At 54.4% G+C, this 26,652-nt stretch overlaps 1 protein-coding gene across 2 annotated transcripts; it reads left to right on the forward strand.

The window, feature by feature from the left end:
- The first annotated feature begins 300 nt into the window (after positions 1-300).
- STX2 (syntaxin 2) lies at positions 301-26,446 on the forward strand. 2 transcript variants are annotated; one of them, XM_036221089.1, is made up of 11 exons: positions 302-443; positions 7,606-7,680; positions 10,977-11,076; positions 14,892-14,966; positions 16,156-16,229; positions 16,832-16,940; positions 18,595-18,668; positions 18,778-18,915; positions 20,839-20,949; positions 22,546-22,671; positions 24,337-26,446. In XM_036221089.1, the coding sequence occupies exons 1-10, from the start codon at positions 414-416 to the stop codon at positions 22,624-22,626; spliced, it is 867 nt and encodes a 288-aa protein (XP_036076982.1). In that variant the 5' UTR covers positions 302-413; the 3' UTR covers positions 22,627-22,671; positions 24,337-26,446. The 2 variants fall into 2 exon arrangements, with proteins under 2 accessions (XP_036076983.1, XP_036076982.1); XM_036221090.1 differs by lacking the exon at positions 22,546-22,671 and having other exon boundaries at positions 301-443.
- The last annotated feature ends 206 nt before the right edge of the window (positions 26,447-26,652 follow it).

Consider the following 26,652-nt stretch of genomic DNA (forward strand, 5'->3'; position numbering starts at 1 on the left):
AGAATACAATTTGGAAGGGCACGGCCCGCTCCGTCGTCCCTGAAGGCCCCGCCCACCCTCAGGCCCCACCCTCCACCCAGACCCCGCCCCTCCCCGTGAGACGCCGTCGCTTCCCCACCCCAGTAGGCCCCGCCCCTCCCTCCGGGCCCCGCCCCGGCCCGGCGTGGCCCCGCCCCTCCCCGCTAGGCTCCGCCCCCGGGCCGCGGCATTCCCTCAGGAAGGCTCCCGCGGTCGGCGTGGACCCGGGCGCGGCGCGGGCCGGACATGCGCAGAGCGCGCGGGCGCGGTTGCCGTGGCAGCGCCGGCCCGAGGGGAGGTGGCTGGCGGGCGCGGCGCGGAGCTGGGCGGCGGGCGGGCTGAGGCGGCGGCGCCGGCAGGACTGAGCGGCGGGGCTTGGCGCCCGGCCCGCGGGGATGCGCGACCGGCTGCCGGATCTGACGGCGGTGAGCGGCGGGCAGGCGGGTAGCGGCTCGGGACGGCGGGGCGGGCGGGGTCGGGGCCCGCTGCGTGGCGGGGCAGCGGGGGGCCTCAGTCCCAGCGGGGGGGCCAGGCGCGGGGTCCGGCACCCGGGTGGGTCGCCGTGTCCACTGTGCCCTGGACGCTGCGACAGCCAAGGGGCAGAGCTGTTAGTGCCCTCGCTTCGCCAGATGGGGGGCTGCGAGGGTCCGCAGCAGTGTCCGGCCGGGCCCTGAACCCCCTCTTCTGAGCCGGGCTCTGCCCTTTCCCGGCTGACTTCTGCCCTGACGTCACTCCATCCCATCGCCCTTCTCACACCAGACAGTATGTGACCACGGTCCGGCCCACCCTGCAGGGCTTGTCACCTCGCTCCCTGTCTGGTCCCTGGGGGCTGGCCCAGGACCCTGCGCGGCCGGGAGCTCAGTGGGCACCTGAGGAACAGTGCCCACGCTGCCACATGGGTGCAGTCGCCTCGCCGCTGGGTGCTGGGTGCTCGGGCTGGGGCGGGGGGCAGGCACGGAGCTGCGCCCTGCGCTCCCGGTAAACAGGGCGCGTTCTGAGAACCGGGGCGTGTGTTTGTTTACTCCGTCCTCACCGGCACAGCCGCCGGAGGACTGTAGGTGCTCCGTGAGTAACGCCCGCAAACGACCGTTCGCTTTAGCGTGAGAGAAGCGGGTCACTTAGGTGCGGAACAACTAACTGATCCTTTCTCCGTGTGAGAAAGTTGACAATGCTGAGAACGGGGCGGGGACGGTGACACCGGTGGATGCTTAGGGATGTGGGAGAGTTGAAACATTTGGAATTATGACTTTTTTCTTTAAGAATACAAACACTAATTAATGCCGAGTGCTTACAGTTTGTTTCCCAGTGCACAGTTAATGCCTCTGTCCACAGAAACTCCCCCGGTGGCCTCAGAACAGGGTGCTAGGCCCACCGCCCTGGGCAGCCCTCGATTGTGATGAGTTAACTCATCTTCGCTGCTAGAATGGAGCTGGTCCCGGGCCATGTGTAGGAAAGTAGAGAGAAGGGACACTCAGACTGTCACCTGTGGAACCTTTGTACAGAAAGGCAATGAAGTGTTTATCCTGCAGAGCATGGAAATTACGCTTTACACTCATTCCCAGGAGCTGTCTTCGCAGTCATGTTTCTTTCCATTGGGGGTCAGATACCTGGACTTCTTCAGTTTGCAGCAAATACCGTTGTGTGATCTCGCTCTAGAATGTCTGTCGGTGCCATGAGTAGGAGCTCAAATATTTGCTAAATGAGGAAATGCCGACGGTTTTGGAGCACAAGAGCTGTAACTGCTTTGGCAAAACACAGCCAAACTCATGTGATGCTGGGGCGTAGTACGGAAGATCTGTCGGGAGAATACGTAAGTGGCTTTTTCGGGCCTGAGCAGCAGGACGTGAGTAAGGCAGCCGTTTGCCGCCCTCAGTCCGTGCATGTGCCCCTCACTGCGGCAGTGTGAGTGAGGACGGGTGGCCCGGCTTTTATCTAGAATCTCAGAGCCAGAAGTGGCCTTCTCTAGGTCGGTACCGTCCTGCTCCAGTTGTAGAGCAGTTAGTGGAAGTTTCTACTTCTGGATTTGTCTAATCCCGGGCAGATAATTTTAAAACTCTCAAAACTTCAACTTGCCTATATATAAAACTGAGGTAATAATATTTCCCTTGTGTACTCATAGAGGGAGTTGAGAAACAAAATTATTTCCTGTGTGTCACACTCTGAGAGAAGGTGGGGAGGAGAAAATGCTATGTAATTATAAGTGCTATTAATATCAGATTTTTAAAATGTTTTCAGGGAGTTATAAAAAGCAATCTCTAGTATAAAATATGGAATTAAAATTGAATTTGACATACTTAAAGTTTAATAACTTTTAATATTTAAAAACTCATCTGAAAGTTAAATTGTGAGAATTAAACGTTTTCGCCCCTGCAAACATGTCTTTTCCTAGCAGTTCCGGGAGCAGTTATTTAAATGTCCACTTACAACCACGTTTTTCAATGGCTGGTGTTTTATCCTAGATAAAGTTTAATATTTAAGTTTAGCAGTTAAAATGCCTCATCAATAGTGTCCATGCTGACAGAATATTTAAGATGCCTCCAAACGCTTTCGCTTGTTAGCTGTTAATGCCTCCTCCTGGGAAATAGATCATCACTGACAACTCCCTGGGAAGGACTTAAACATCCGTCTGTCTGATATAAGTTGTCAGATGTAGGTTTAGCTGCTTCTCACCAATGATTCTGGTTTTGAGCAGCCAGTTCATCTGGGCGCAGAGACTAAGTGACTTGCCCAAGATCTCCTGGACTCTAAATACAGCATGACGTTTCTGATTTACAAAAAGCAGAAGAGCCACCCGTCCAGCAGAGCCTCGAGTGCCTCGAGTGTCGGGTCCCTGCAGGGTGACGTGCTGGGTGCAGAGACACACAGGAAAGAATCGGGCGTGTGCTGCGGATGGCATGCCCCGGGAGGGAGGGCGAAGGGGGCGTGGCTAAACCCGACCTAGGATGGAAGTCAGTGGGAGCGGGGCGGCCATGCCGCGAGGCGGGGGCGCCCATGTGTCTTGCCTCCCGTTTTGTTTTTTTTTTTTTTAAAAACTTGTGTGTGCAAATGGATATATTTATTATAGTTAAGAATAGAGAAACTACAGATTTCAATTGTGGGAGGTGTTTGCAGGATAATAAATACACACGGTAGCTATGTATGGTATTCATTAGTAGACCTACGGGGAATGAGATGATTCTTTTTAATCCCTGGGTCCAAGGTGATGAATTGCAAATACAATTTTTCAAAGGGCAGGAGAAACCACCCAGATATATTTAAGTTACTTTCTGACATCTCAGGTTGCATGGGTAGTTCAGATTCTGGTTTATAATATAAAACATTTTTTTTCTAAATATTTCACTAAAACTTCAAATGCTAAGAATTTTGTTTATAATTTTATGAATGCATATGTTTGTGCAACGCAAGTGTAGAATTTCTAATTTACCCAGTCGGCCAATGTTTTACATTTTTTATCATCAGACGAGCAGTTCCCACAGTCGGAATCTAGTTTCTCTATTCTTACCTTTAACAAGCACTCCCGTCTGCACCGGCGTGCACCCCCTTCTTTGAGATAGCACCTCCCCGTTTACACAGAGTCATACTTCTTGTTTTTAACTTCAAGTCTATTCTGAATTTAAGGAAGAGAAAACCAGAGAGATAAAAGTTCCTGAGAAAGGTTCCTCTTTAGCACACACACTTCCCAGGTCGATGTCCTGGGTCCCGTCATGAGACCCCGTTGCTGTCCAGCGTGTGTGCCCCATCCGCCCCATGGCAGCGAGGACCCCCGACGTTGCTCTGCCTTCTCTGCTGGCCTCATACCTTTTGGTCTCAGTTCAGACACCACCACCAGGAAGGCGTCCGCCCTCCTTTGCTCCGATGTCCCTGGAGGTGGCCGTCGTCCTGTCTCTGAACACGGATGGGTCCTGGTTTCTCTGCGCTGTCCTCAGACCCTCTGCCTGTCCAGGGCAGCCTCATGCGGCTACCTTTGCCCGGGACCCCGGCGTGCTGCATAGAGCACCTCGGCCCTGTGCCCAGCGGGTGCGTTTCTGTTCGAGAATGCCCATGGGAAGAAAAGTGTGGCCGGCAGTGGGATCTGTTGTCTTCGGGCTCTTTCATTTGTAAAGGACAGAAACTGGTGACATGGGAAAGGGATGTCGCTTTAAGAGCTGATGGTGCCTCGGCTGGAGGGCAGACGGCGCCTCGGACCTCGGGGGGCTGGCCCAGGACTGCCGCCCCTGACCCGTCCCGCCCACTTGCTCATCTTTGTCGTGCGTCTGTCCGTTCCTGGGTCTCTGCCCTCGTTGCGTGCTCCCCATCTCCCCAGTCTCCTTGCCCCCGCTCATGAGTGCAGCGTGGCCCAGCCCTGGCTGGGGTGTGTTGCACAAGCTGTGAGAAACCAGATGACGTCCTTGCCTTGGGCGGCGTGGCGTGTGGGAGTGACACGGGACAGCTCGGCCATGCGGGGTCACGCGTCTCTTGTGGAAACTGGTCCTTTTGCGGGAGCACCATGGCCCGGGGTGCGGGCAGTCGGCACCACTCTGGGAAGTACGGGCCGGCTGGGGACTCGTGCCCTGGGCTGGACAGCGAGTCTGGAGGCTCGGGGCTGGGGACAGTGCTGTGTGGGACAGGGAGGCAACGGCGTGAAGGCGAGTGGACGGGGGAGGGCTGCGGATGGCAGCAGCGTTTGCATGGGACAGTGGTGGTCCGTGGGGCGGGTACGGGGATGGGGCCGTGTGCAGTGGGACAGGACAGTGCCGTGCTCTAGCGCAGGCCGCACAAGCACCACGATGTACACAAACGCGAGAAGGGCCGCGGGCACCGTGGGGACAGATGGCCGACGGGCGGCTTTCCCGGGAGCCCTTCACAAAGTTCTCCTGTTACTCGAGTGACTTAATTTTGCAAAAGAAATTAGTGTATTCCAGCAGCAAAGGTGCTAGAGCCACCACGCACATGTCAAGGTCACCTCACTTACCCCGCCGCTTGCAAGCAGGGCCTGCATGTGCGTGTGTGTGCGCGTGTGCGTGTGCCTGTGCATGGAGGGGAAGGCCACGCTTCGGAGGCTACTACTTTGCGATAATTCAGCTTCTGCTGGAACCTGAACAGCGAGCCCTCCGGTGACAAGCTGCTCACCTCTGTTGAGTGGCCGCTGAGCATGGGGCTTCCGACCGCCCCTCGGGACAGCAGCGCTCATGCAGGGAGAGCTGCGTTTTCGACATAATGCTCCTGCCAAGGAGACCTCAATTAAAGCTGAGCAGAAATGCGTGTCGACGCTTGCACGCTTGCCTTGCACTCTGCGCTCTGGAAGCCTGGTGTGTCACAGTGGAGAGCACCCCCGCTGCCCCGAGGCCACGCTCTGCCACGGTAAACAGCTACTGCACAGGGGTCACAGCGCCCGGCCCTGGGGACGGCACGGCACGCCTCGGTCAGCCTCTCCTGGTTTACGAGTGGAGAGGCTGAGACGGTGGGACCGGTGTGTCCTCGTATCTGAAAGCTTCGAGGATTCCGGGTAGAAGTCAGGAACGGTCAAGGCTGGAGAAGGACAGTTGGGGACACACCCTTCCTCGTGGCCTGCAGGCCAGTGACTGTGGGGAAAGGTCCCACAGGACACAGGAACTGCGTTCCTGTGGCTGCTCCTCGCCGCCTGCGGACTGAGCGTGAGAGCTGGTCGAGTGACTTGCTGTCCGTAGGGCAGTGTCCTGCTGGCGGCCATCTGTCCCGAGCCCGAGGCGGGAACAGCCCCTCCTGGCTGGCAGCAGAAGTCGCTGGCTTGAGTTTCCTGCCATGTGTCACACACACAGGTGTCCTTGGTCCAGTGGTGGGGGCGGGGTTCAAGTGCAGCAAGCTGGGCCGTGGGTGAGCCCGGTGGCCCCGGTGACCGGTACGTCCGTAACCATCTGCACGGGAAGTAAGGCAGACGGGCGGGAGCGGGGTGAGGAGTCGGTGCAGGCCCTTCCCTTGGGAAGAGGCAAGCGGGGAGTCGCAGGCGGACGGGCAGGGCAGGCTCAGCCCCAGCGCCCAGGGCCGGCCGGGCAGAGGCGGACACCCGTGGGAGGTGCTCCGAGTTGCCCGCAGCGGGGGGCGGGAGGGACGGACAGACGGCTCTTTGCGTTTTACACTTCGGCCTCGTGGGATCGTCAGGACGGAGCGTTTTGCAAAGTCGGACAGACCTGGGTTCGGAGGCTGGCCTGTCCCTTAGGCACTCGGTGTGCCCCGGTGCGCAGCACGCCCCGAGGGTGGCCGCGTGTGGCTCGGCGACGCGGTGCACCCCGTGCTCGGCGCCCAGCAGCCCCTCGCAGCGCCCCTTCCTCCTCTGAGGGCTGGGGCCCCGGGGCGGCGTGTCTCAGTGGGCCGCCTGTGTCTCGGAGAGACCCTTCTGGCCCCTCATCCCATCGAGCTGTCTTATCTGAGCCCAGAGGCACCCCGGGCTGAGGCCGTGGTGAGACTCCTTGGGCACCGAGCGGTCACTGCTGACCTCAGGCCAAGTCTGGCCGCCTCAGCGAGGCCCGGGCCGGAGCGGGACTTAGGGTGCCTTTTAGCGCAGTTATGACATTCGCAGTGTTTCCTTCGGTAAACTTTGGTGGGATTTTGTTCCCACGTCATCCCTGGGTGGTGGGTCGGTCTCCCCGGGGGTGAAGATGGTCCATGAGGGTCACAGGCCTGAACCCCGCCCGGCCCCCCGCTCTCACAAGGCGGGGTTGTGCTGAGTCACTGTGCGGAAGGCGGGGCCCTCTCTTCTTCTTGTCCCCCCCCACCCCCCGTGGGTGCCAGGTCAGCCGGTCAGTGCCCTGGCTCTGTGGCGGCCGTCTCCTCCCCCCGGCTTTCTTCCCGGTGGAGGCTGGTCACTGTTGGCGTTTTTGGCCTGCCAGGAAGCGTGGTCCCTGGACCAGGGGCTTTGGCTGGAACTCGTTAGAATCCAGCGGCATTCTAGAACGTTCCGTGATGCGTAGAAGGCCTCCCCAGAGGCCCTGCTTCCCCGGTGGTTCTGGAGCAGGGCAGGCTTGCGAGCCGGTGGCCTAGAGCGTCGTCTCGGTTTTATTCTGCGACGAGGCTTTGGGCCTGCGGCAGACGCTGCGCTTCCCTGAGTGCAGCATCATGTGCCCTTCTCGGGTGGCCCCCTGGGCCCTCTCCCCGGGGCGCCGCGCTCCCCCGGGCCCCCTCTGCTGAGTCCGCCCCTGTCACTGCGGGTGTGGGTTTGTCACTCAGGGAGGGACGCCGAACGGCAGCCGTGGGTGCCGCCCCCTTGGACGGCGCCGTGCGCCCTCGGAGCGGATGTTAACTGGTCCTGTCAGCGTGTTTGGTCGCCGGGGATTTGCCACGCATGCAGTTTCACTTCTCGGGGCCGGAGGAGCTCGCCTTATGTTGGCTGCCTCGGTGGAAGGGAGCGATGCCCGCGGCTCGGGGCCCCCAGGCCCGGCTGCCGCTCCCCCCCGGCCGCCCCCCGCCCCCCCCCTCCAGGTCGGGATCGGAGTGCTCCTGGTCTGTTACCACGTGGTGCTCCAGTGGGTGGGGATCCTGTCGCAACTAAATACTTCTGCGTTTAAATCGCTGTTTGCATCTAAGGAAAACATTTTAAAATCCGAATTTCACATTTTGTATTTTCCACTGTAGTGTAGGAAAAACGATGACGGGGACACAACGGTCGTCGTTGAAAAGGACCATTTTATGGATGATTTCTTCCACCAGGTAAGACTCATTTCATGGAACTGAGTCCGGCTTTTTCCTTTACACATAGTTACATATTAACATCACCACGCATTTGTCACACTTGAAATAATAAACTAATGTTAAAGTCGCTGTTGGAATTACGTATGTTCTCTGGCGTTTGCAGAGCTGTTAATGTTAGTGTCAGGCCATCGGCCTTGGGCGGGTGGGAGTGGAGGGCTGTGGCTGGGGCGGGGGGCCCCTCTGGGCTCCAAGAGGTTTCTGCCTGCGGGAGGCTGGCGCGGGGCAGGGGTTGTCCCGGGACTGTGCCGGATCGCGCCCAGCTCCCCGCGAGGGCCCGCCCGCCCTGGGTAGGGTTTTTAGGTCATCCCCTGCCCAGGACTCCTGGGCCCTGAGGAAGGCGGCGTCCCCGGGGGAGCCTGCGTGCCCGCGCGCTTCCTGCCTCAGGGCGGGATGAGTGTCCGTGTGCCGACCGCATGCATCACCAAGCCCGTGCTGTGGGTTTCCAACCTGGATCACGTCTGAGGCCCCGCGTCTCAGACACCAGGCGGTGGGTCCTGCGGGCTCTGCCGAGGCCCAGTGGGCCCGTCCTCAGGCCACCGCTCGGCCACGGCCCACTCCCAGGCTGGCCTCTCCCCGCCCAGGGCCACCGCCTCTGTAGCTGCGGCCCCGGGGTCCGGCCCGTGCTCTGTGCCGGCTCCTTTCCTCTTCCTCACCGTCCCCAAGGCTGGCCTTAGGCTCACGTCATGGTCAAATTCTTAAACCTAAGAGTTGATCAAATTTTGCATAATTTAAATTTTGAAATTGAGTCACGCAGAAAGTATTTTGATTTTGTTAAACATGAAGAAAAGAAATGTATTCAGCATAATTTTTACCGATGAAAACGTCATTTGCAGGATTCGTTTTGATTGTGCCAAGCCGAGCCTGATGGTTTCACTTGACTCTTAAATCCATCGACAGCCTCACCTGGTCTGTCAGTGCGTGGACGTGACAGTGTGTAACGCGTGAATACATTACTTTAGAAGTTATCAGTCTTCTAGATTGGGCTGGGCTTATTGGCTAGCGTGACCCTGGTCGCTGGGCTTCAGGTACTTATGTTTAGTTCCTCATTTTGTCTACAGGAAGAACCATGGGCTTCAGTTGTCGGATATAGGAACTTGCTCTAACGGACAGAGGGGCTCAGATGCTGGACTCCTGATGTTGCTTCGGCAGTGAGACTCCACGGCCCGGGGGCCCCGCGTGGCTGCGACACCGTTTTCCTGGTTTCGCGCCCACGCCCGGGTGCCTGGCTCCCCCTGCCGGCTCCTGTGCCGCAGCGCCCTCACGCCGAGTGCTGGCATTTGGCAGAGTCACACACAGCCGGCCACCGGGCGAGCTACGGCTGTAGCTCGCCGTCGTCTCTGTTCCCCTGCAGCCACAGCCAGCCCACGCGGGGAGGCAGGGGGCGCGTGCCGGGAGGTCTGAGACCGACCGAGCCGGCTCACGCTCAGGTTTCCATTTGTTAAGTACCTGGTTTGCTTGACAGTTAATTTCTGTGAAATGACCTCACACAAACAGAGGAGCGAACGATGTTCGCTAATACAAACTCAGTTTCAGAAAACAGCATTCAGGTCTTAAGCGTCGCGGAACTTGCAGGGGGCAGGAACTTGCACACGACCAGTTCTGGGTGGAGACCTGGCGGGTGGCCCGGGCACCTCCTCCTGGCGAGGACAGTGTGCGGTGGACAGACCTGTGCCGTGTGTCTGGCAGGCGCACGTGGCGCTGGCAACACGGCCGCCGGTGCCGAGCTGGGGCCGGCAGTGTCCTCTGCCCTGGCCCCACCGGGCGGCGGCTACAGCCACGTCCCTTCTGCTCTGTGGCAGACGGCGCAGTGAGCCGCCTTCCGCGCTGCGCGTCGGCATCGGCTGGCTTGTGCCGGGCCCCCGGGCCAGGCACCCCTGCGCCAGCCCCCCCCCCCACCCCACGCCGCGTCTGATCCTCCGTGGACGCATCAGGGCTCATTTTGTGTGTTGTTTTCGCACAGTCATTCGAGGCGCGTGGTGTCTACGAGTTGTACAGAAATCGTGTACGGGACTCGCGCCCGGGCCTGGGGAAGCAGCCGCCGTCCCCGTCCTGTGCAGGCCGAGCCCTGGGTTACACTGGCCTCTGAAACCCTGGTTTTCAGAGTGTGGTCTGGGGCGTGGACCGGGACCCCTGCGGGCCCTCGGACCCTTCCCAGGCCGTCGCCGGGTCAGACTGTTTCACAGTAACCCCGAGACGCTTGCCTCTCGGGACCGTACAGCGCGGGAGTTCCCAGAGGCCACACGGTGTGTGACGGCACCGCGCACTAACCCCAGGTGCAGGCGCCCGCATCAAACTGCCTTCGTGATGCTGGAAGTTAGATTTGCAGAAGCAATGTGCATCACCACTCCTATTTTCACCAATATTTTTGGAAAATACTGTTTTTCCCATAAAACCATTGTTCGCATTAACGTGTGTCAGTCCCCTCTGCCGCCGTGACACACCGCACACCCGGGGCTCGGCACCGCACACGCGCCACACGCGGTCCCCGAGGCCGGCTCACGGAGGCGCCGGCAGAGTCCGTCCCCGTTTCCGGCCCCCAGAGGCGCTGCCGCGCTCTGCTGGTGGCCGCCTGCCCTCCGAGCCGCGTCTGTCCAGCCTCCGCTGCTGTCACCGCGTCTCCTTTCTCTGAACTGGATCCTCGCTCCGTGCGCAGGCCCCCTGCGGGTACGTTGGAGCAGCCCGGATGAGCTGGGCGGTCTCCCGTCACCGGCACGCTCCCCTGTGACGCCCGCCAGCTCCAGGGATTTGGGGGGACATCGCCCAGCCTGCCGCAGGGGTTGTGAGGATACTCTCCTTTTTGGAACGAGTGTTGGCCAGGGTAGACCGTTAGATGTAGAGAATAACGGCCGAGAAGGCTGGGCCTTGCCAAGTGCTACCCCATGGCGTCCGGCGTCTGCCCTTGGCCGGTGACCCTGCGCCCTCGCGTGCGAGGCCCGTGTGAGCACTGGGCACGGGCGTCGCAGGCATCAACTGGGCGGAGACTTCCGTCTGGTTCGTAGAAGTTTTACCACCTGACAGGTTTTGCTGCCGAGCGTTGATAGCGCCGCAGTCATACAGGTAGATGACTTCTCGGGGGACCTCGCTCTCTCTTTTGCAAATTCAGTGACTATCAACGTGCGACGGGAAAAGCCTTTCGTTTCTTTATGTGGTATTTCCTCCCATTTGCTTCCTGTGTCCCTCCCGCTTTGGGCGATGGAAGGCGGCAGCCGCTTTGAATTTGCCTCAACGGTAACGACTGCCCGCACCCCTCCTAGGTCGAGGAGATCAGACACGGCGTGGCCAAAATAGCCCAGCACGTGGAGGAGGTGAAGAAGAACCACAGCGTCATCCTTTCCGCTCCGAACCCGGAAGGAAGTGAGTCGCACTTGTCTGCGCGTCTGTGTGTACGTCTGTGTGTGCGTCTGTCTGCCTGTCTGCCTGTCTGCCTGCCTGTCTGTCTGCGTGTCTGTGTGCCTGATCGTCTGCACGTCCGTCTGCACATCTGTGTGTGCGTCTGTCTGCCTGTCTGCCTGCGTATCTGTCTGCCCGTCTGCCTGTCTGTCTGCCCGTCTGTCTGCCCGTCTGCCCGTCTGTCTGCCCGCGCATCTGCCTGCCTGTCTGTCTGCCTGTCTGTCTGCCCGTCTGTCTGCCCGTCTGTCTGCCCATCTGCCCGCGCATCTGTCTGCCTGTCTGTCTGCCCGTCTGTCTGCCCGTCTGCCCGTCTGTCTGCGCGCCCCTCTGTCTCGCTGTAGCGCCGGCTGCACCCGAGGGGGAGCCGGGGGCTCATGGGACGCGCTGCAGCCTGGCGGGCCACCTCGCGTGCCGCTGCCTCTGGTCGCGTGAGCCACGGCGTCACCGGGGTTTCACAGGTCCTGTGAGGTTCTGGTGCTCAGCGAGGGACCCCTGACGGGTGTGCCCGGTTCATGCAGGTCAACTCCGGCGTCCAGCACATCCGCGTGGCTCTGCAGAGCTCTGGGCAGGGTCGGGGAGTGGACCCGAGGTCCACGTCACGTCCACAGTCGGACAGGGCGCCCGGCCGTGCTTGGATGTGAGCTGGAGAGGGAGGGAGGGACATGCCGGAGCGGGCTCAGGGCCCAGGTGTTGGCAGCTGTAGGGGAGGCATTTGCTGGGTCTGGAGCCGCGTGTTGAAACGTGGAGATGGGTCTGGATGAGCCTGCGGCCGCAGTGGAACCCGCACCCCGTGCCGGGGCGTAGACAGCGCTGCGTCCTGATCCGCGGAGGGGTCAGTCCGCCCCCGGCCAGACCCGGAGGCGTCCGTTACAGCCGCGTCTTCCCCCCACGCAGCTTCCAGGCCAGACGCATGAGCAGATGCAGCCTCGAAACACACGCCCTTCCCGCCCCGCGAAGCGCCCCGCTCGCCCCCGGAACGCGCCCCCGCAACACCTGCGCCCTCCGCCCACGCGCCCGGCCCCGCGCCCCTCCCGGCCTTGCCCGGCGCCCGCAGTCTAGATGTTCCGCTTCCCTCTCGTAGACGAGTTACGGCTGGGTTTCGTCCTCTCCTCCGGCGTTACTTTTTGTCTTCAGCGCTTCTCGTCTACTGGAGTCAGTGACGTCCCGGGGCCAACACTCAGAACCTTACTTGCTTTTTTATTCTTCTCGCTCTGTTACTTTTCCTCTTTTCGTGCTTTCCTTTGGACTGGCTTTAAAGGGTTTCACCCCTCCCCCGTTGTAGTGTCACTGCCGTTTTGGTGGCTGGTCCTATGAGTGCAGGATGCATTCCTGACTCGTCAGAATCTAATGGAAATCTGCATTTCTGCTGCTTCCAGGTCATACGTGGATCGTAGGAAACTCCGATTCCGTCTCTTCCCACTTATTGTCTCACGTGTAATAGATGGAAATGACACACGTGTGCGTTTTACACACTTTACACAGTCAGTGGGCGTTTGGGTCTCCCCGCAGTTACCCTTAGCAGGGCCCGTTCTCTCCAGGTCCCAAAGCTTCCATCTGAGGTAGCTTTTTCTTTCTAAAAAACGCTCCTCATTACTTCTTTTAGCAGGGTTGTCCCACTGGCGGAAATTGTCCTTACTTAACTGCCTTCTTGCAGGACATTTTCACCGAGTCTAGGAGTCTGGTCTGGAAATTATTTCCTGCACCACCTTGAAGACCTTGAAGATATCTTTCCATTATTACTTTTTTAAAGTCAGCTCTCTGATCGCAGCTTTTAAGACATTCGATTTCTGGTCTTTGGGTTTATTTAGCGAGTTGGCTTCGATGCTTCCGGACGTGGTTTTGTTCTTCTTTATCCCGCTTTTTAAAGCCTTCCTGGATCTTCGGATGGCTATTTCTTGGCAGTTCTGGAAGAATCTTGGCCATTTTCTCTTTGGAAATCGTGTTCGCTCAGTGCCGCCGCTGCCCGCCGTGAGCCGGGGCCGCATGTGCCGCCGACCGTCCCGCCGAGCCCCCTGCTCCCCAGTGCCGCCGATTCCCTCGTGTGCTTTGTTTCGAAGTCTCCTTTCTGATTTATCTTTGGGCCTCTCTCTCGTTGTTATCTTTTCAGCCAGGAACTCTCTCTTCACCTGTCGAGTTATTATTTTAGCTAACGTATTTTTCAGTCCTAAAATCTCTTTTTTATACTGTCCCATTTTGTGGTGAAATTCTTAATCTTGTGTTCTACCTGTTTGAACATCACTATTTTAAGGTCAGGTAACTCCGTGAACTGGTGTCTCTGTGGGTGCGGTTATATCGTCTGTTGTGTTTCTTGGGTTTGATTCATGTTTTTTTTTTTCCTCTTTGTTTGCTTGGTTATTCTTGACTGAGTACTGGGCTTTGTATGTGAAAACTGGTGGCAGGAATTTGAAACCCAGGATAGTATTTTCTTTTTTAAGAGATGATTTTTAAACACTCAGACAGACGACAGGGGCAGCCGGTGGAGGAGGGAGGGGGCCAGGGCCGGGCGCCCATGGGGCTCGGCCTTGGGGTCAGCAGTGTGGGCGCCCCGCGGCTCACCGTGGCTTCCCTGCCCTACACCCTCCGCCCTGTCCTTCTGGCTTTACGCCGCCTTTTAGCAGATGGAAAACTTTCCTGCGGCGTTTCCCATTGTTCTCCACAAGAGGACGGCCTGACCTGCCTGGTCAGCTGAAAGGGCCGTCCCGCTTTCCTGACTTGCCTGTTCGGCCGGAAGGGCCGTCCCCGCTGGCCTGACCTGCCTGGTCGGCCGGAAGGGCAGTCCCCGCTGACCTGACCTGCCTGGTCGGCCGGAAGGGCAGTCCCCACTGTCCTGACCTGCCTGGTCGGCCGGAAGGGCCGTCCCCGCTGGCCTGACCTGCCTGGTCGGCCGGAAGGGCAGTCCCCACTGTCCTGACTTGCCTGGTCGGCCGGAAGGGCCGTCCCCGCTGGCCTGACCTGCCTGGTCGGCCGGAAGGACAGTCCCCGCTGACCTGACTTGCCTGGTCGGCTGGAAGGGCAGTCCCCACCGTCCTGACCTGTCGCCGTGGTCGGCAGCACCACCCTCGGGGCAGCTGTGGTCACGGCCTCTTTGTTTCTCAGGCGCGGGAGAGCTGCTGCCCGTGTTGGCAGGAAGTCCAGAATCTCTGTCCACACTGTCCCTGGCCTGCTGTATCACAGCCAAGGGGCCCTCGCAACAGAGGTGTCTCCCGGGAATGCCAGCTGCACAGCAAGCCCCAGTGCGCCGACGACCAGCTGGTGCGGGTGCCCGCGGTGCGCAGCGGGCCAGGCCTGGTCCCCCCGGGCGTCGCGTCCCGGACCACTGCCAGGCGCTGCTGGGGCTCCTGTGTGCCTCCCTTGCGTCTCCGGTCTCCCGGGGGCTCCTGCCCGCATCTCTGGTCTCCCGGGGACCCCTGCACCCTGCGCACTGCCAGGCACAGTGCTGGGCTGTGGACGTGCAGCCCTGAGCTGCTCTGAGCACCAGTGGGCGGAAGGGGGTCGTGTGCGGGGGCTTCGTTCCCCAGAGCGTGGTTGTGGTTCCGCCTGCTCTCAGGCGCAGTGCTGGGTGGGTGGTGGGCCCGTGCCGGCCCCATCGGTGGTCAGTGCCATGAACCAGCTGTGCCCCAGTGTGGAGGCTGCTGGCCCAGCGCCTCTGGCTGGTCCGTGGCTTCCCTAAGAAACAGACCAACTGAACGTTTACCAAACACTGTTTCCTTTTAGTGCATTGGGAATTATTAATGTTGAATGTCATAGCTCAGATGCCTTTTTTTTTTTTTTTTTTTAAGAAATAAAAGAAGAGCTTGAACATCTGAACAAAGAAATCAAGAAAACAGCTAACAAGATTCGCGCCAAGTTGAAGTGTGAGTTTAAAGTTTTGGTTATGTTTGACCAGTGATGGTGGGACCCTGGGTCGTGATTGTTTTTTTCTTCGTAACTTTTATTCTTTTATATTTTCAAATGTTAAAGTTAGGAGCACTTTAAAATGAAGTCTTCGTTTGTACTTGGGACAGTAAACCTTTGTTTAAGTTTTCACTGTCCCAGACTCTGTCAGTTGCCAGCTCCAGGGGGTGCACAGGCTCGAGCTGGGCGGCAGCCGTCCAGTTTAGGCGAGAAGAACTAATTCATGGTCAGGGGGATGAAGCACTTGCTCACAAGTCGTTGGCGTAGAGCGGTATATTTTTATGACACTCTTGGCTACATTGCAGGTGTCTGAGGTGGTGAGTAGCCTCTGAAATGCACCGCCAGGACCTTGAACGGGCATTCCGCCAAGGCCACTGCGCTCCACGGCCGCTTCTACCGTGGCGGCCTCCGAGGCTCACAGCTTTGCTGTAGGATGCAAGTAGCGCGTGCTTTCTTGATAAGGTAGAAAGACACGTGGTACTTCTTTTTTTCAAAATATCATTTAAACCAGGACAGTCTCTTCAGATCACAAGGAGCTTTTCATTACGGGATTTTCGGGCCCATCAGGAGCAGGGCCATTGCCCCTGCGCGCACTCGTCCACAGCGCAGCCTGCCGCTCTGCTCCGCCCGGCCCGCGCCCCATCCCGAAGGTGCCGGCGCCCTGCCGCGGACGCGGACCACGCCAGCCGCATGCGCTCCGGGGTGTGCTTCTGAACACAGGGGCTTTGAAATGAGGGCCATGCACTGTGTTGGTTGGTCACTTAAGATTTTTAAAAATCGGATTCGCCTTCTGTCTTTTTCCCCACAGCACCTTTTTCTTTTGGTTGGACGGAGAAGCCAGGCTTTGCCACTCTTGGCGGTTTTGCAGCTTTCACCGGGCACTGTCGTTCAGCAGGCTCCGCTGTCCTCTGAGTTCCAGTGGGGCGATAACAAAGCCCACCAAACTGGACCAGATTCAAGCCTTGTTTTTCTTTTAAATGTTTCTATAAACATCAGGTTTTATTTTGTGGTGTTAGCAACAATTGATGATCATGACCAAGATCTATAAGTTTACTAGGAGTTGAAAAGATAAGGAAGGGCATCGTGTGATCTGGCTTGAAAAATGTCCACTTTTTGGTGGACGAGTAACTTCCTCCTGTTTGTTTCTAGCTATTGAACAGAGTTTCGATCGGGATGAGACTGGGCAGCGGACTTCCGTGGACGTTCGGATACGCAGAACCCAGGTGTGCCCACTGGCGTCGTCCAGCCTGAGGTCACGTCGGAGGATAGGTCTTTTCACCTTTCAGCTAAGAATAGGTTCATGCTAATGGCCACGTCAGTCCTCACAGCGTGTTTGCCTAAAGAGGACATGGCACTTACAGATCACCTCTATTATGAATAATAAAAAAAAAACTTGTTCAGCCGTCCACAGAATTCTGGTCTGAAAAGCAGAGTCAGTTAGCGTTCTCGGCACGGCCTCGCCTCTCCGAGGTTCACGGTGCAGCAGGGAGCAATGCGTGCGGCTCGCCTCGGCTTGACCGGAGGTGGTCCAGCGCACCGGCCCCCAGCACAGCCTGCTCGGCTGCCAGGCCTGTACCATGGGCCGTTTGACCTCTGCAGATGATGGCTGTCACGTGTGTAAAATGGGAAGTAGCAGCACAGTGGGGTTGTCGTGAGATCAGAGGTGATGCTTCGCGCAGATGCCGGCAGCGCGCGAGTTGCGGGGTCACCTCCCACCTGAAGGACCAGCTGGTGGGGTGGGTTTCCGTCAGGTGGTGTTTGTAGCTTTCACTCTCAGCATGAGGTGTGACCACCATGTAGTAATCTAACGTTGTCTGTGTCAAAGCATTCAGTGCTATCTCGAAAGTTTGTGGAAGTCATGACCGAATACAATGAAGCACAGATTCTGTTTCGGGAGCGAAGCAAAGGACGGATACAGCGTCAGCTAGAAATAAGTGAGTCTTCGAAAATGCCGTTTCTGTGAAAATCATTTTTCTGTCTTAAGGTCTGACATTGAAATACTGTAACTTCAAAAAAGTAATTCTCTCTCTGTTTTGGCCACTGTGTAAACACTAAAGCCCTTCCATAGCTTCGTGTTCATCAAATCGACCAAACCCAGTAGTATTTCTTTTCATCCTTCAGAAAGTTCTAGGCGAGTGGACTTTAAAGTACTTTCTAACCACCATTACTTTTAGAGCGTTAATCAGATTTGTCTCCTCAGGCATTTTTCTGTGTCCCCCAACCCTTCCTGCGCCGTCGGGGAGACGGTTCTCGTGGGTCTCTCCGGCTCCGTGAGCAGAAACTAGCTGCTGCCCTTCGCTCCAGCCATCTTTCGGGGATGTGTGTGTAGCAGGCCACCGTGCAGGACGGAGCTTGCGTCTCCCCTGGGCGGAGGCCGTTTGCTGACGCCCCGTTTTCAAAGTTCGCCTCCTCAGCTGCGACGCAAACCCACTGTGGGTGAAACCCACAGCCGAGGGGAGCGAGGATAGCAGTGACAGTGACCTCACCAAATGCCCCTCTGGCAGCCTCGTGAGGTGTGACCGACAACCACAGGGTGGTGTTCAGTGCACCGCTCAGCGCTTCTTACTGTTACGTGGTTAATCTTAGAACATCTCTGTCGCTCCGAAAAGAACCCCTGCCCATCACCGGTCCCCGGCCCCCCATTACCGGCCCCCCCCATTACTGGTCCCCCCCATTACCGGTCCCCCCACCATTACTAGTCCTCCCCCCATTACCGCCCCCCCCATTACCGGTCCTCCCCCATTACCGGCCCCCCCATTACTGGTCCCCCCCCATTACCGTGTCCCGCATGTCCACGCTCAGGCCTTAGGTAACCGGCGGCGACTTCTCTGTCTCTGCATGTGCCCACCACGGGCATTTCACACGCACGGCATGCAGCATACGGGTTTGTGACCGGCCTCCTTTGCCTGGTGATTTTTAAGGTCCATGCACGTTGCAGCGTGTGTCAGTCTTTGTCCCTCTCTGGCTGAGTCCTGTCCCACGGCGTGGGTGGGCCGCGTGTGTCCGTTCATCAGGTGGCGGGCCTCTGTGCGGAATGAGCATTAACGCTGGACGATGATGTAAATAGTACGTTGATTCATTTAGCTTTGTCTTTTGTGGCACAAATGGTGACAATAGTAATTATCAATTTGATATTTCCCCAAACCTATGAACGTGTTTCCTAGGGAGCGTCAGTGCCCTTAGCTCAAGGGAAAACATGAACCGCCCGAACACAGGAAATAGCGAAGCATCCGATTCCAATCGCGCCGTCGTTGTCTGTGTCTGTCTGACACATGGCGGGTTCCGCTCACCCCCGTTTCCGAGCCAAACTTCTGGGAAAGTCGACGTGCCGGAAAACTAGGCATCGACTTCCTTTTTGTAGCTGTTCCTCGTTCACGCAGCGGATGGCTGGGTCGCCCTGGCTCTAAGGCCTTCCCGAGCATGTCCTAGCTGCTTGTGCGCCTCAGGCCACCGTTCACACCTGCCCGAGAAAGCACGTGGGCAAGGTCGAAAAAACATTCTTTAAAAATTAACTCAGTTGCTGATACACAGTTGAAAGTCATTTTTGAACACTACCACATTCTGAGCGGCGTCTCGCTCGCCTTTCAGCTGGAAGAACCACCACGGACGACGAGCTGGAGGCGATGCTGGAAAGCGGGAGCCCGTCCATCTTCACCTCGGACGTGAGTGCCCGCCGGCCTCCTGGCCGCCCTGCGTGCGCGGGAGCTCCCGGACGCTTCCGCGGCAGCCGCCGGGTCGTCAGCGTTTCTCTCTTGTTTTCGCCCTCCAAAGATCATATCAGATTCACAGATTACCAGGCAAGCTCTCAACGAGATCGAGTCCCGACACAAAGACATCATGAAACTGGAGACCAGCATCCGGGAGCTGCACGAGATGTTCATGGACATGGCCATGTTCGTTGAGACCCAGGTACTGCGGCCGACGTCACCGCCCTGAAGTCGCGACGGTCACGTGTAAAATCTCGTAGCTGAGTCCGGCCCTCCTGGGAGAGCCATTCTTTTGGATCCAGCCTCAAAATCCCAGAGTTGATGGCAGCGTTATTGCAGTGTAGGGCTGAAGTGCTGGAAACAGCCTAAAGCTCCCACCGGAATTGCCGGGCTTGGTTAAGTAAATTCTCGTGTAGGCAACATGAACACTGTGTTCATGGAGGATTTTGAATGCAATGCGCAGATGCGCTGCAGTTTTAGGTTCAGAGGGAGAGATAAAATTGTATGGATGTACAGATAGATGCAGTGTATCTCTCTCACACACATGCACACACACACACACACACACACACACAGGCACACACGGCGTGGACTCGGCTGCGTGAAGCAGTGTAATAGCGGGACTATGGGAATTTAAATGTTCTTATCTAAAATATATATTTTCAAGATTTCTACAAGGAGCATATATTAGAATAATAATGGGAAGAAATGTTAAAAAGAATAAGCCCCGGAGGAGATACAGCCACGGTGCAGATGAAAGCGAGTACGGGTGACATGGCGTCCTCAGTTTGTCCATTCGGGTGGCGGGCAGTGAGGGCGTGTGACGAGACCCCCTGAGAGGACCGAAGAAGTTAATGGCCTTAAAAACTACATAAAGCTGTGTGCGGCACAGGCCGGCGTGTGCCCGTCAGGCCCTCGGGGGGCCAGTGGGAGGCAGCTGGCCACCCTGTGAGGGGGCACGCTCCTGTCACCTGTCGGAAATTGATGCGTCCTCACTCCCGTGGGGACGGGTGTCGGGGCGGCCTGGGCAGGACCGGGCCCTGTCAGGAGGTTCGGAAGTGGCTGGCTCTTTTCCGTGCTCACCATGTTAGGGGAGGAGGCGGGACAGCGTCAGGCACAGGCCTCGCTGACCTTCTGAGGGACACTGTTTCTTCCGAGGAGCTTTATCATGAAGCCATGTCCTGCGCCTGCGTTGGGAGGACCCAGCAGCCGGGGGGGGGGGGGGGGTTGGTTCAGGCAGGCCCACGCTGTTCATGGTGCGAGAGTGGGCATTTCGAAAAGTATTCTGAAGCAAAGTAGTCAGACACTTTATCGCTCTTGTAATTATGAAGGATTTCACAGTACCCCAGAGTTTAATTATAATCGTTTTATACCAAATGTCCTGCATTAAGCTCCGTTAGAAAAATTGCTGTGCTCTTAGCTTTGTTTCATGGTTCCCTTTTAGAAGGTGATTAGCATTGCATTATTGACTCATCTAATTCAAAACCTATGTGTCGTCAGAATTTACTCTTAAGTTTCAATTTGCGAATGAATAAGGTAATTGTGCATCCTTCTTCAATGCGCTGCTGCAGGTTATGTCTGCGGGTGGACAGAACACCAGGTAATGTGCCTTCGCCCCTCACGTTTCACGAGGTTCACCCCACTTTATGTTTTTGTTTATTCATTTAGTCAACTTTGCGCCAAAAATACGCTGTTCTTAGTTTTACTGACATTTTAAAGAAATCGCAGTGGTTTCGACCCATTAGAAAAGAAGCGAGTCATCGTACGCTGTGTGCACGTGCCTCACGGTGACCCACTCGCAGCCTGGAGCAGCCGCAGCCCTCACTGCCCACCTGCGAAGGGAGCTCACGCCCGGACGCGAATCTCGCGGTCCACTCCGTGCCCACTTGGTCATCAGTCTGTTGTCATCCCTTTTAGTTCTTTTTAAAGTGTGAATTGAATCTGAATGCTTTGCATTGGCACATTTATAATGGTCTCTTTTTATAAATGTGAAAAAATTCGTATCCATTACTCATACGTCACGTTCACGTGAAAATGTTATTGCTGCTCCATGGCTGTCTGAAGATACTTAAGATAATTAAGTCATTTGAAAATGTCTTCTAAGCCTGAAACTTTTTATTTTAAGGGTGAAATGATCAACAACATAGAAAAAAACGTGACAAATGCCACAGACTACGTAGAACATGCTAAGGAAGAAACCAAAAAAGCCATTAAATATCAGAGCAAAGCAAGAAGGGTGAGTTTGGTTTTTAAGAAATAAAATGTGTTTTTCTCTTTATTTGGTTTTGGGTTGTTATATGTTGATGTAAGCCGACTTAAAAGGCATTAAGAGATAAAAGTTTCCTAAATTAATGTTTCATTTTCAAACTGAAATAATCCTTTTTGCTAAAAGTTCGAGCAGTTTGTTAGATAAGTTAGGTTTACACAAACTTTTCTGTGTTCCAAGTCCCCGAAACCCTTCGCAGCCAGAGGTCAGGACATTGTCCTTTCCCAGGTCGTGCGAGTGAATAAAAGACTAAGTTCTGATTTTCATGAGGCACTGCGCGCCGCCGCCAGCCAGCTCTTGGCTTCTTTCTTTGACTTAGCACTGAAGCCCTGCTTCCACGCGCGTCGCCCTCCTGGAAGGTGGCTGTCAGGGTTTGCAGCACCTGTCTTACAGGTGCCTGCTCAGTGCCAGTCGGGGCGGGCGGGGGCGGGTTCCCATGCCATGTCAACAAAGGCCCTGAAAAGAGAGTTTCCAGGTGTTTGGGAAAGACGAGGAATCAGATTCCGTGCGCGGATTCCGCCGTGAGGACGGTCCGTGGCCATTGTCTAGCAGGATGCACATCTGCCCCACTGCCGTCTGCAAGGCGCAGCGCTCTGCTTCCTCGGGCTTATCTGATGAGTTAATTATCTATGAAACGGAAGGCACGGCTTCTCACGTTATTCTGTGTCATCACTTGGTAAAGCACTGACCCTTAAAACAAGGCGATGAGGCTCAGAGGTAGAGCCCTCGGCCTAGTTCCAGGCTCAGAAGGGACTGTCACTTAAAAATCATGACCTCGACAGCATGGCAGGCCAACAAAAATTTTAGTGAAAAGTTCGTTGGTTTTACAGAGATAAAGGTAGTGGATGACGCATCTTCATTCTTAACCTGCTGAGTAAGCCTCGCTTTAGAAGATGACGGGGTCTGTACATCACCTGGACTGTCGCCTGGTCAAAATTGTGATGCCCGTGTCAAAAATTATCACCGTTCTATTAAATGCCTGCCATCTAAAACCACACAGCGTATCACTCTGCGCCTTAGCTGCTTTGCTGCTGCGTCTGCTCACACGTTGGCTGTCCCCTCTCCCGGTGCCGTCTTTATTCCCAGGGCAGCTGCATGTGGCCCCTGAGAGACCAGGTGGCATTAGTGGAGTGGTTTATTTTATGTGGTCTGGCAGGGGCGGTGAAGGGTTTAACTGTCGACAGCAGACAGACCAGAACCGAGCGCAGGGACTTCATCAATAGATAAGTAGTGTCTCAGTTGACCAGGCTGCACACATAGTGCTATAAAAAGTCAGCTGTATATCCCAGTCCGTCAGAAGTTTATCAAATGGTGCGGTCACGCAGCTCTGAGGGATGAAACCCGATGACCCCGGAGTTCTGTGGCAGGCCACCTCCAAGTAGTCTGACCTCCTTCAGTTAACATCGCTTGTTCCAAGAACTAAAAATTATCAAACCGAGCGAGTCAGATGTCCTGCAACTTCGATTTTAAACGAATCTTGGATTGTTTCATTTTAAATGAATAATGTCTTCTAATGTGGCAATGTGGAATTAACTATAATATAATCCGCTTGCTTTTCTTTGACAGAAAAAGTGGATAATTGTCGCTGTGTCGGTGGTTCTGGTTGCTGTAATTGCTCTAATTATTGGTTTATCAGTTGGCAAATGACGATGTGGATAGCGTCAGTGTGTGTCCCTCTCTGCCAGCGCGGCAGTAAGTAACTAATCACTGATCTACTTGCTAACTTTCTCAATTCGCTAATGGTCATGCTTGCCTGACTGCAATATGCTGGAAGGGAGTAACGAGCCGCCCGCGGCGCCGGGAGGGGCGGGGTGCAGGGTGCGGGGTGCGTCGCCCGCCAGCCCGTTGGTCTCCAGCCAGCCGCGCCAGGCGGGCGGGTCATTCATTTTTAAACGGAGGGCCTCTAGGTTCGCTTGTGCTTGTGCCACTTGGCTGTGGCGGTGGCGCCTGGCAGCCTGGTCTCTCCCACTGCTTGTTTGCCAGCGCCACAGAGACTGACGAACACAGAACAGTCCTCACTGATAAAACACACCCAGGCTCACCTCGACAGTTGTTTTTTATACAAACGCAGTGGATGTCTTTAATTATGCTTTTGAAAAGTTAATTTATTTCAGTGAGTAGGTGGGCGGAGCCTCCTGCAGGCCCCAGCACCCTGCAGCGCGGCGGGGTGGGGGCTCAGGCGGAGCGAGCGCTTCGGCCAGGGTTTATCTGAGTCCGAGGGAGAGCTGTGGCTCGCCCTCAGCGGCAGTGGCGCCCAAGGACGTGCCCATCCCAGAGGAGAGGGCTGTTGTGGGGCGGGGGTGGGGGTTAACAGAAGGCTGTCATGGGCGTGGCTTCAGGGGGACCGTGGGCGGGGGTGGGGGGGGTGGAGGAGGGCGCACGTGCCAAGTACGCACGTGCGTGGCGCCCCGGCCTCCAGGGTGATGCAGGCTCTGAAGGGTGGGTGTCGGCAGGGAGGAGGGTGAGACAGGCCAAGGACGAAGCTGCCTCTGCACGTGCGTGGGAAGACGAGGGCGGCTGGGACTAAGGTCCTCGCCTTCCGGGTCGCCCGGGTAATACTAGCAGGTGACAGGACTTGCGAGGTGCTGGCATCCTGAGGGCGGCGCTGCTCCCGCCGGCTGTGCTGGCGCGACGGGTCGCACAAATGCATGGAGCCCTTGACAGGCTGCCGCCTTTTCAGGCTGTCCCCTTTCAGCAGACACGATTTCTTAGATGAAAGCCTGGCGTGCGTTGGGTAAACGAATGTGAGTGAGAACTCTCTGCTTTTTACAAGGAGAACTCGGGAGTCATATGGTGTGGCCACGTGGCCTTCATCTTGGTGACTTCCTTCCCTTCTGCAGACAAGGCTTCTTAGTTTTCGGCTGTGCAAGGACACTTGTTAATTAAGAAGAGCGGGTGCAGTGGAAGGCCAGCCACATGGCCGGGTGACTGCCGGCACACCTGCAGCATTCCTCCGTGTGAAGGAACGTGTAGTAAGAGTCTGCAAATAGAAATAGGTTCATTTAAAGTATTAAGAGGGTATAGAGCCCACGGAGAAACAGCCGTTTGGAATTTTATTACGATCCATAGTGTCCTTTTGGAACCCACATGGTGCCAGCTGGACTTGCCGTTTCCCTCCGGGAGCAAATAAGTGTGGTTTTAATGACATTTTAATTTATTAATTTAACTTAATGCACATGTGTCTGCAGCGTACTGTCTTGCCTTCAGACTTCCCTTTTTTCTGACCCGGGGCTCGCTCTTGGTCATGGATTTGTATTTTAAAATATTTCCAAGTCCAGGAGAATTTTGTTAGGAAAAGACATTAATGACCTTTTTCCTTTGATACCTTGCAAATTAATGTTTTTCTTTATCTTGCAGAAAATGATGTTCATTATTATTTGTGTAATTATTTTGCTTGTGATTCTTGGAATTATCCTAGCAACAACATTGTCATAGCAACCAGCGCTCAAGAGCCGTCTATCCTGGAGTCAGGCCACATCTGCAGCAAATCAGCATCCTCCCATTTCTTGAATGAACCCTAGACATTGTGACATGTGGCACTGAGTGCTCACTTTTTATTAGTGAATTCAAGAAAAAACACAAGAGAATGTATTGTTCAGTGAAAAAGCCATAGGCAGAATGGATGTGATGAGTTAACCCTAACAGTCTGGGACCCTAAACAACCCATCACAAAACTTTAACAATGTGAAACTTGTTTCAATGGCCTTAAAATAAGGAATTATTGAAAATTTCATTTTTTAAATATTTCAGTGTTAAAAACATGTATGTAAAGTTTAATTAGGAATATTTTATGTTCTGAAGCTATTAGATTTCAGATCTAAGACATCTTTCCGCCCCTTCTCCCAGCTAACAAGCTAATTAGGAGGTTTTGTATTATGTTTAATTTGTGTGTGTTTGTTTGAAAAATAACTTTTATTATCACAGAGCTGTTTTGTAACATATCTAATTTTAAATGTTTATAAATTGTTTAATATATTAACATCTTAATTTACTCCATTTTTATATATTACATATTGCCTTTTTAAAGAAATAGGAAGCTTCATGGTATTTGAGCCATCATTGCACAGCTGTTTACAAAGTTTGCCATCGGCATAGAAAACATTACTTGCAAAGCACCCCAAAAGCCTTTAAGTGCCTTCTGTTAATATTGGTTTATAAGGTTTAAATGCGCCCAATGCCTTCCGGAAAAGTCTTAGTTATTATACTCAGTTCCATTTCTACCTGTTTCAGCACCCAGATAATAAATTAGTTACTGCACCGTAAAGACAATGGTCTCTTCTTTGTTCATGAAAAATAAGGTTTGTTTCCCTGTTTACATTAAGAAAGTCTGAATTTAAGATGGTGATAAAAACCAAGATCGAGTACTTTCTATTCATAGACATTGTCATTCTTTTAAACTGTTGAATAGGTCACTTCAGTGTTCTTGTTAAGTACTTTTCTGAACTTTAATTTAAAAGTTAATTCCCAAAGTTTATAGGAATCGCTGATAATTAAATGTTTTTATTGCTCATTAATGGTTTTTATTATAATATGCTTATAAAATCTATGAAATCTTGCTAGTGAATGGACATGTATAAAATAGCAACTAGTCAACATTTTAAATGAATATGTGAAGGATACCCAAAATAGTTAATTCTTGTTACGTCTGTATGTGGTTGTATAAGCATGTGACCGTATTTTAACATTGTTTGGTTTTAAAACTCATGTAGATATGCTTGATTCCAAACAATAAGTGTGAATTACATTGAACAGTGTAGAAGCCGTGTTCCTTATTTAATACAATTATGAACTCCAGCCATTCACAGCGCGTAGCGCAGCTTTAAGTCCGTGTTTTTTGTTTACTTGCTGGTCATCACTGGGTGCTGAGTCACTCCAGGGACCTCTGTCCCTGACATATATTTTTAAATCTTTAAGTAGTCTGTCAGTGAGATCTGCTCCCTGATTTATGCTAACATTAAGATATAACTTGTCTTGAAGGATATTTAACTTGAGAGATCATGCTTATGTTAATGTACCTTTATATACGTACTTGGCTGTGTAATTATGTGCTGCTGAGCTGTTTCTGTTGTCTGATACTCTTCAAGGCCAGCCTGTTAAGCCCTCACCTTTTATAATTCTTACTGTATGTTTTCAAGTCATTCTTCCTAGGCTTGAAGTACTTACTGAAATTGTGATTTTATAGTTGAAGTTATGGAAATGCTTTTTGATTTGTTTGGATATTTAAGTCATTCATTAGATAACACATTTGTATGTCTAAGCCGCATGTACCTATTTGAAATCAGATTTAAACTATATTTATAGGTTCATTTGTTATCTTTTATTATTTCTTCAAATATTTCATGTTTACATTGAAAAAACTCCGAGAACCCTGCTCCCTAAAATTTACTTTCTTCCTTGTCATTTCTGGAAAGGTATTTGGGGAGGTATTTTATTGCATATCCACTAATAAATTGTTCTACTAAGCAAATTACCTGTGGTCATTATTATGTATAATAACAAGTTAATCCTAGGTGTTTTTGATAAACTTTTTGATTATTACTGTTTTAAGAGCTTCTGCGGTCCATATCCTAAATGTCAGCAGCAGGTATGTATTGAGGAACCCACAGGAAGTTCTGCTGTTCACAGCGAAGGCTAATTCGAGGGCTAATTCGAGGGTACCTCACCCAGCGGCTT

Source organism: Rousettus aegyptiacus, unplaced genomic scaffold (genome assembly GCF_014176215.1).
Source record: "Rousettus aegyptiacus isolate mRouAeg1 unplaced genomic scaffold, mRouAeg1.p scaffold_m13_p_5, whole genome shotgun sequence".
In the NCBI taxonomy this organism is placed as follows: Eukaryota; Metazoa; Chordata; class Mammalia; order Chiroptera; family Pteropodidae; genus Rousettus; species Rousettus aegyptiacus.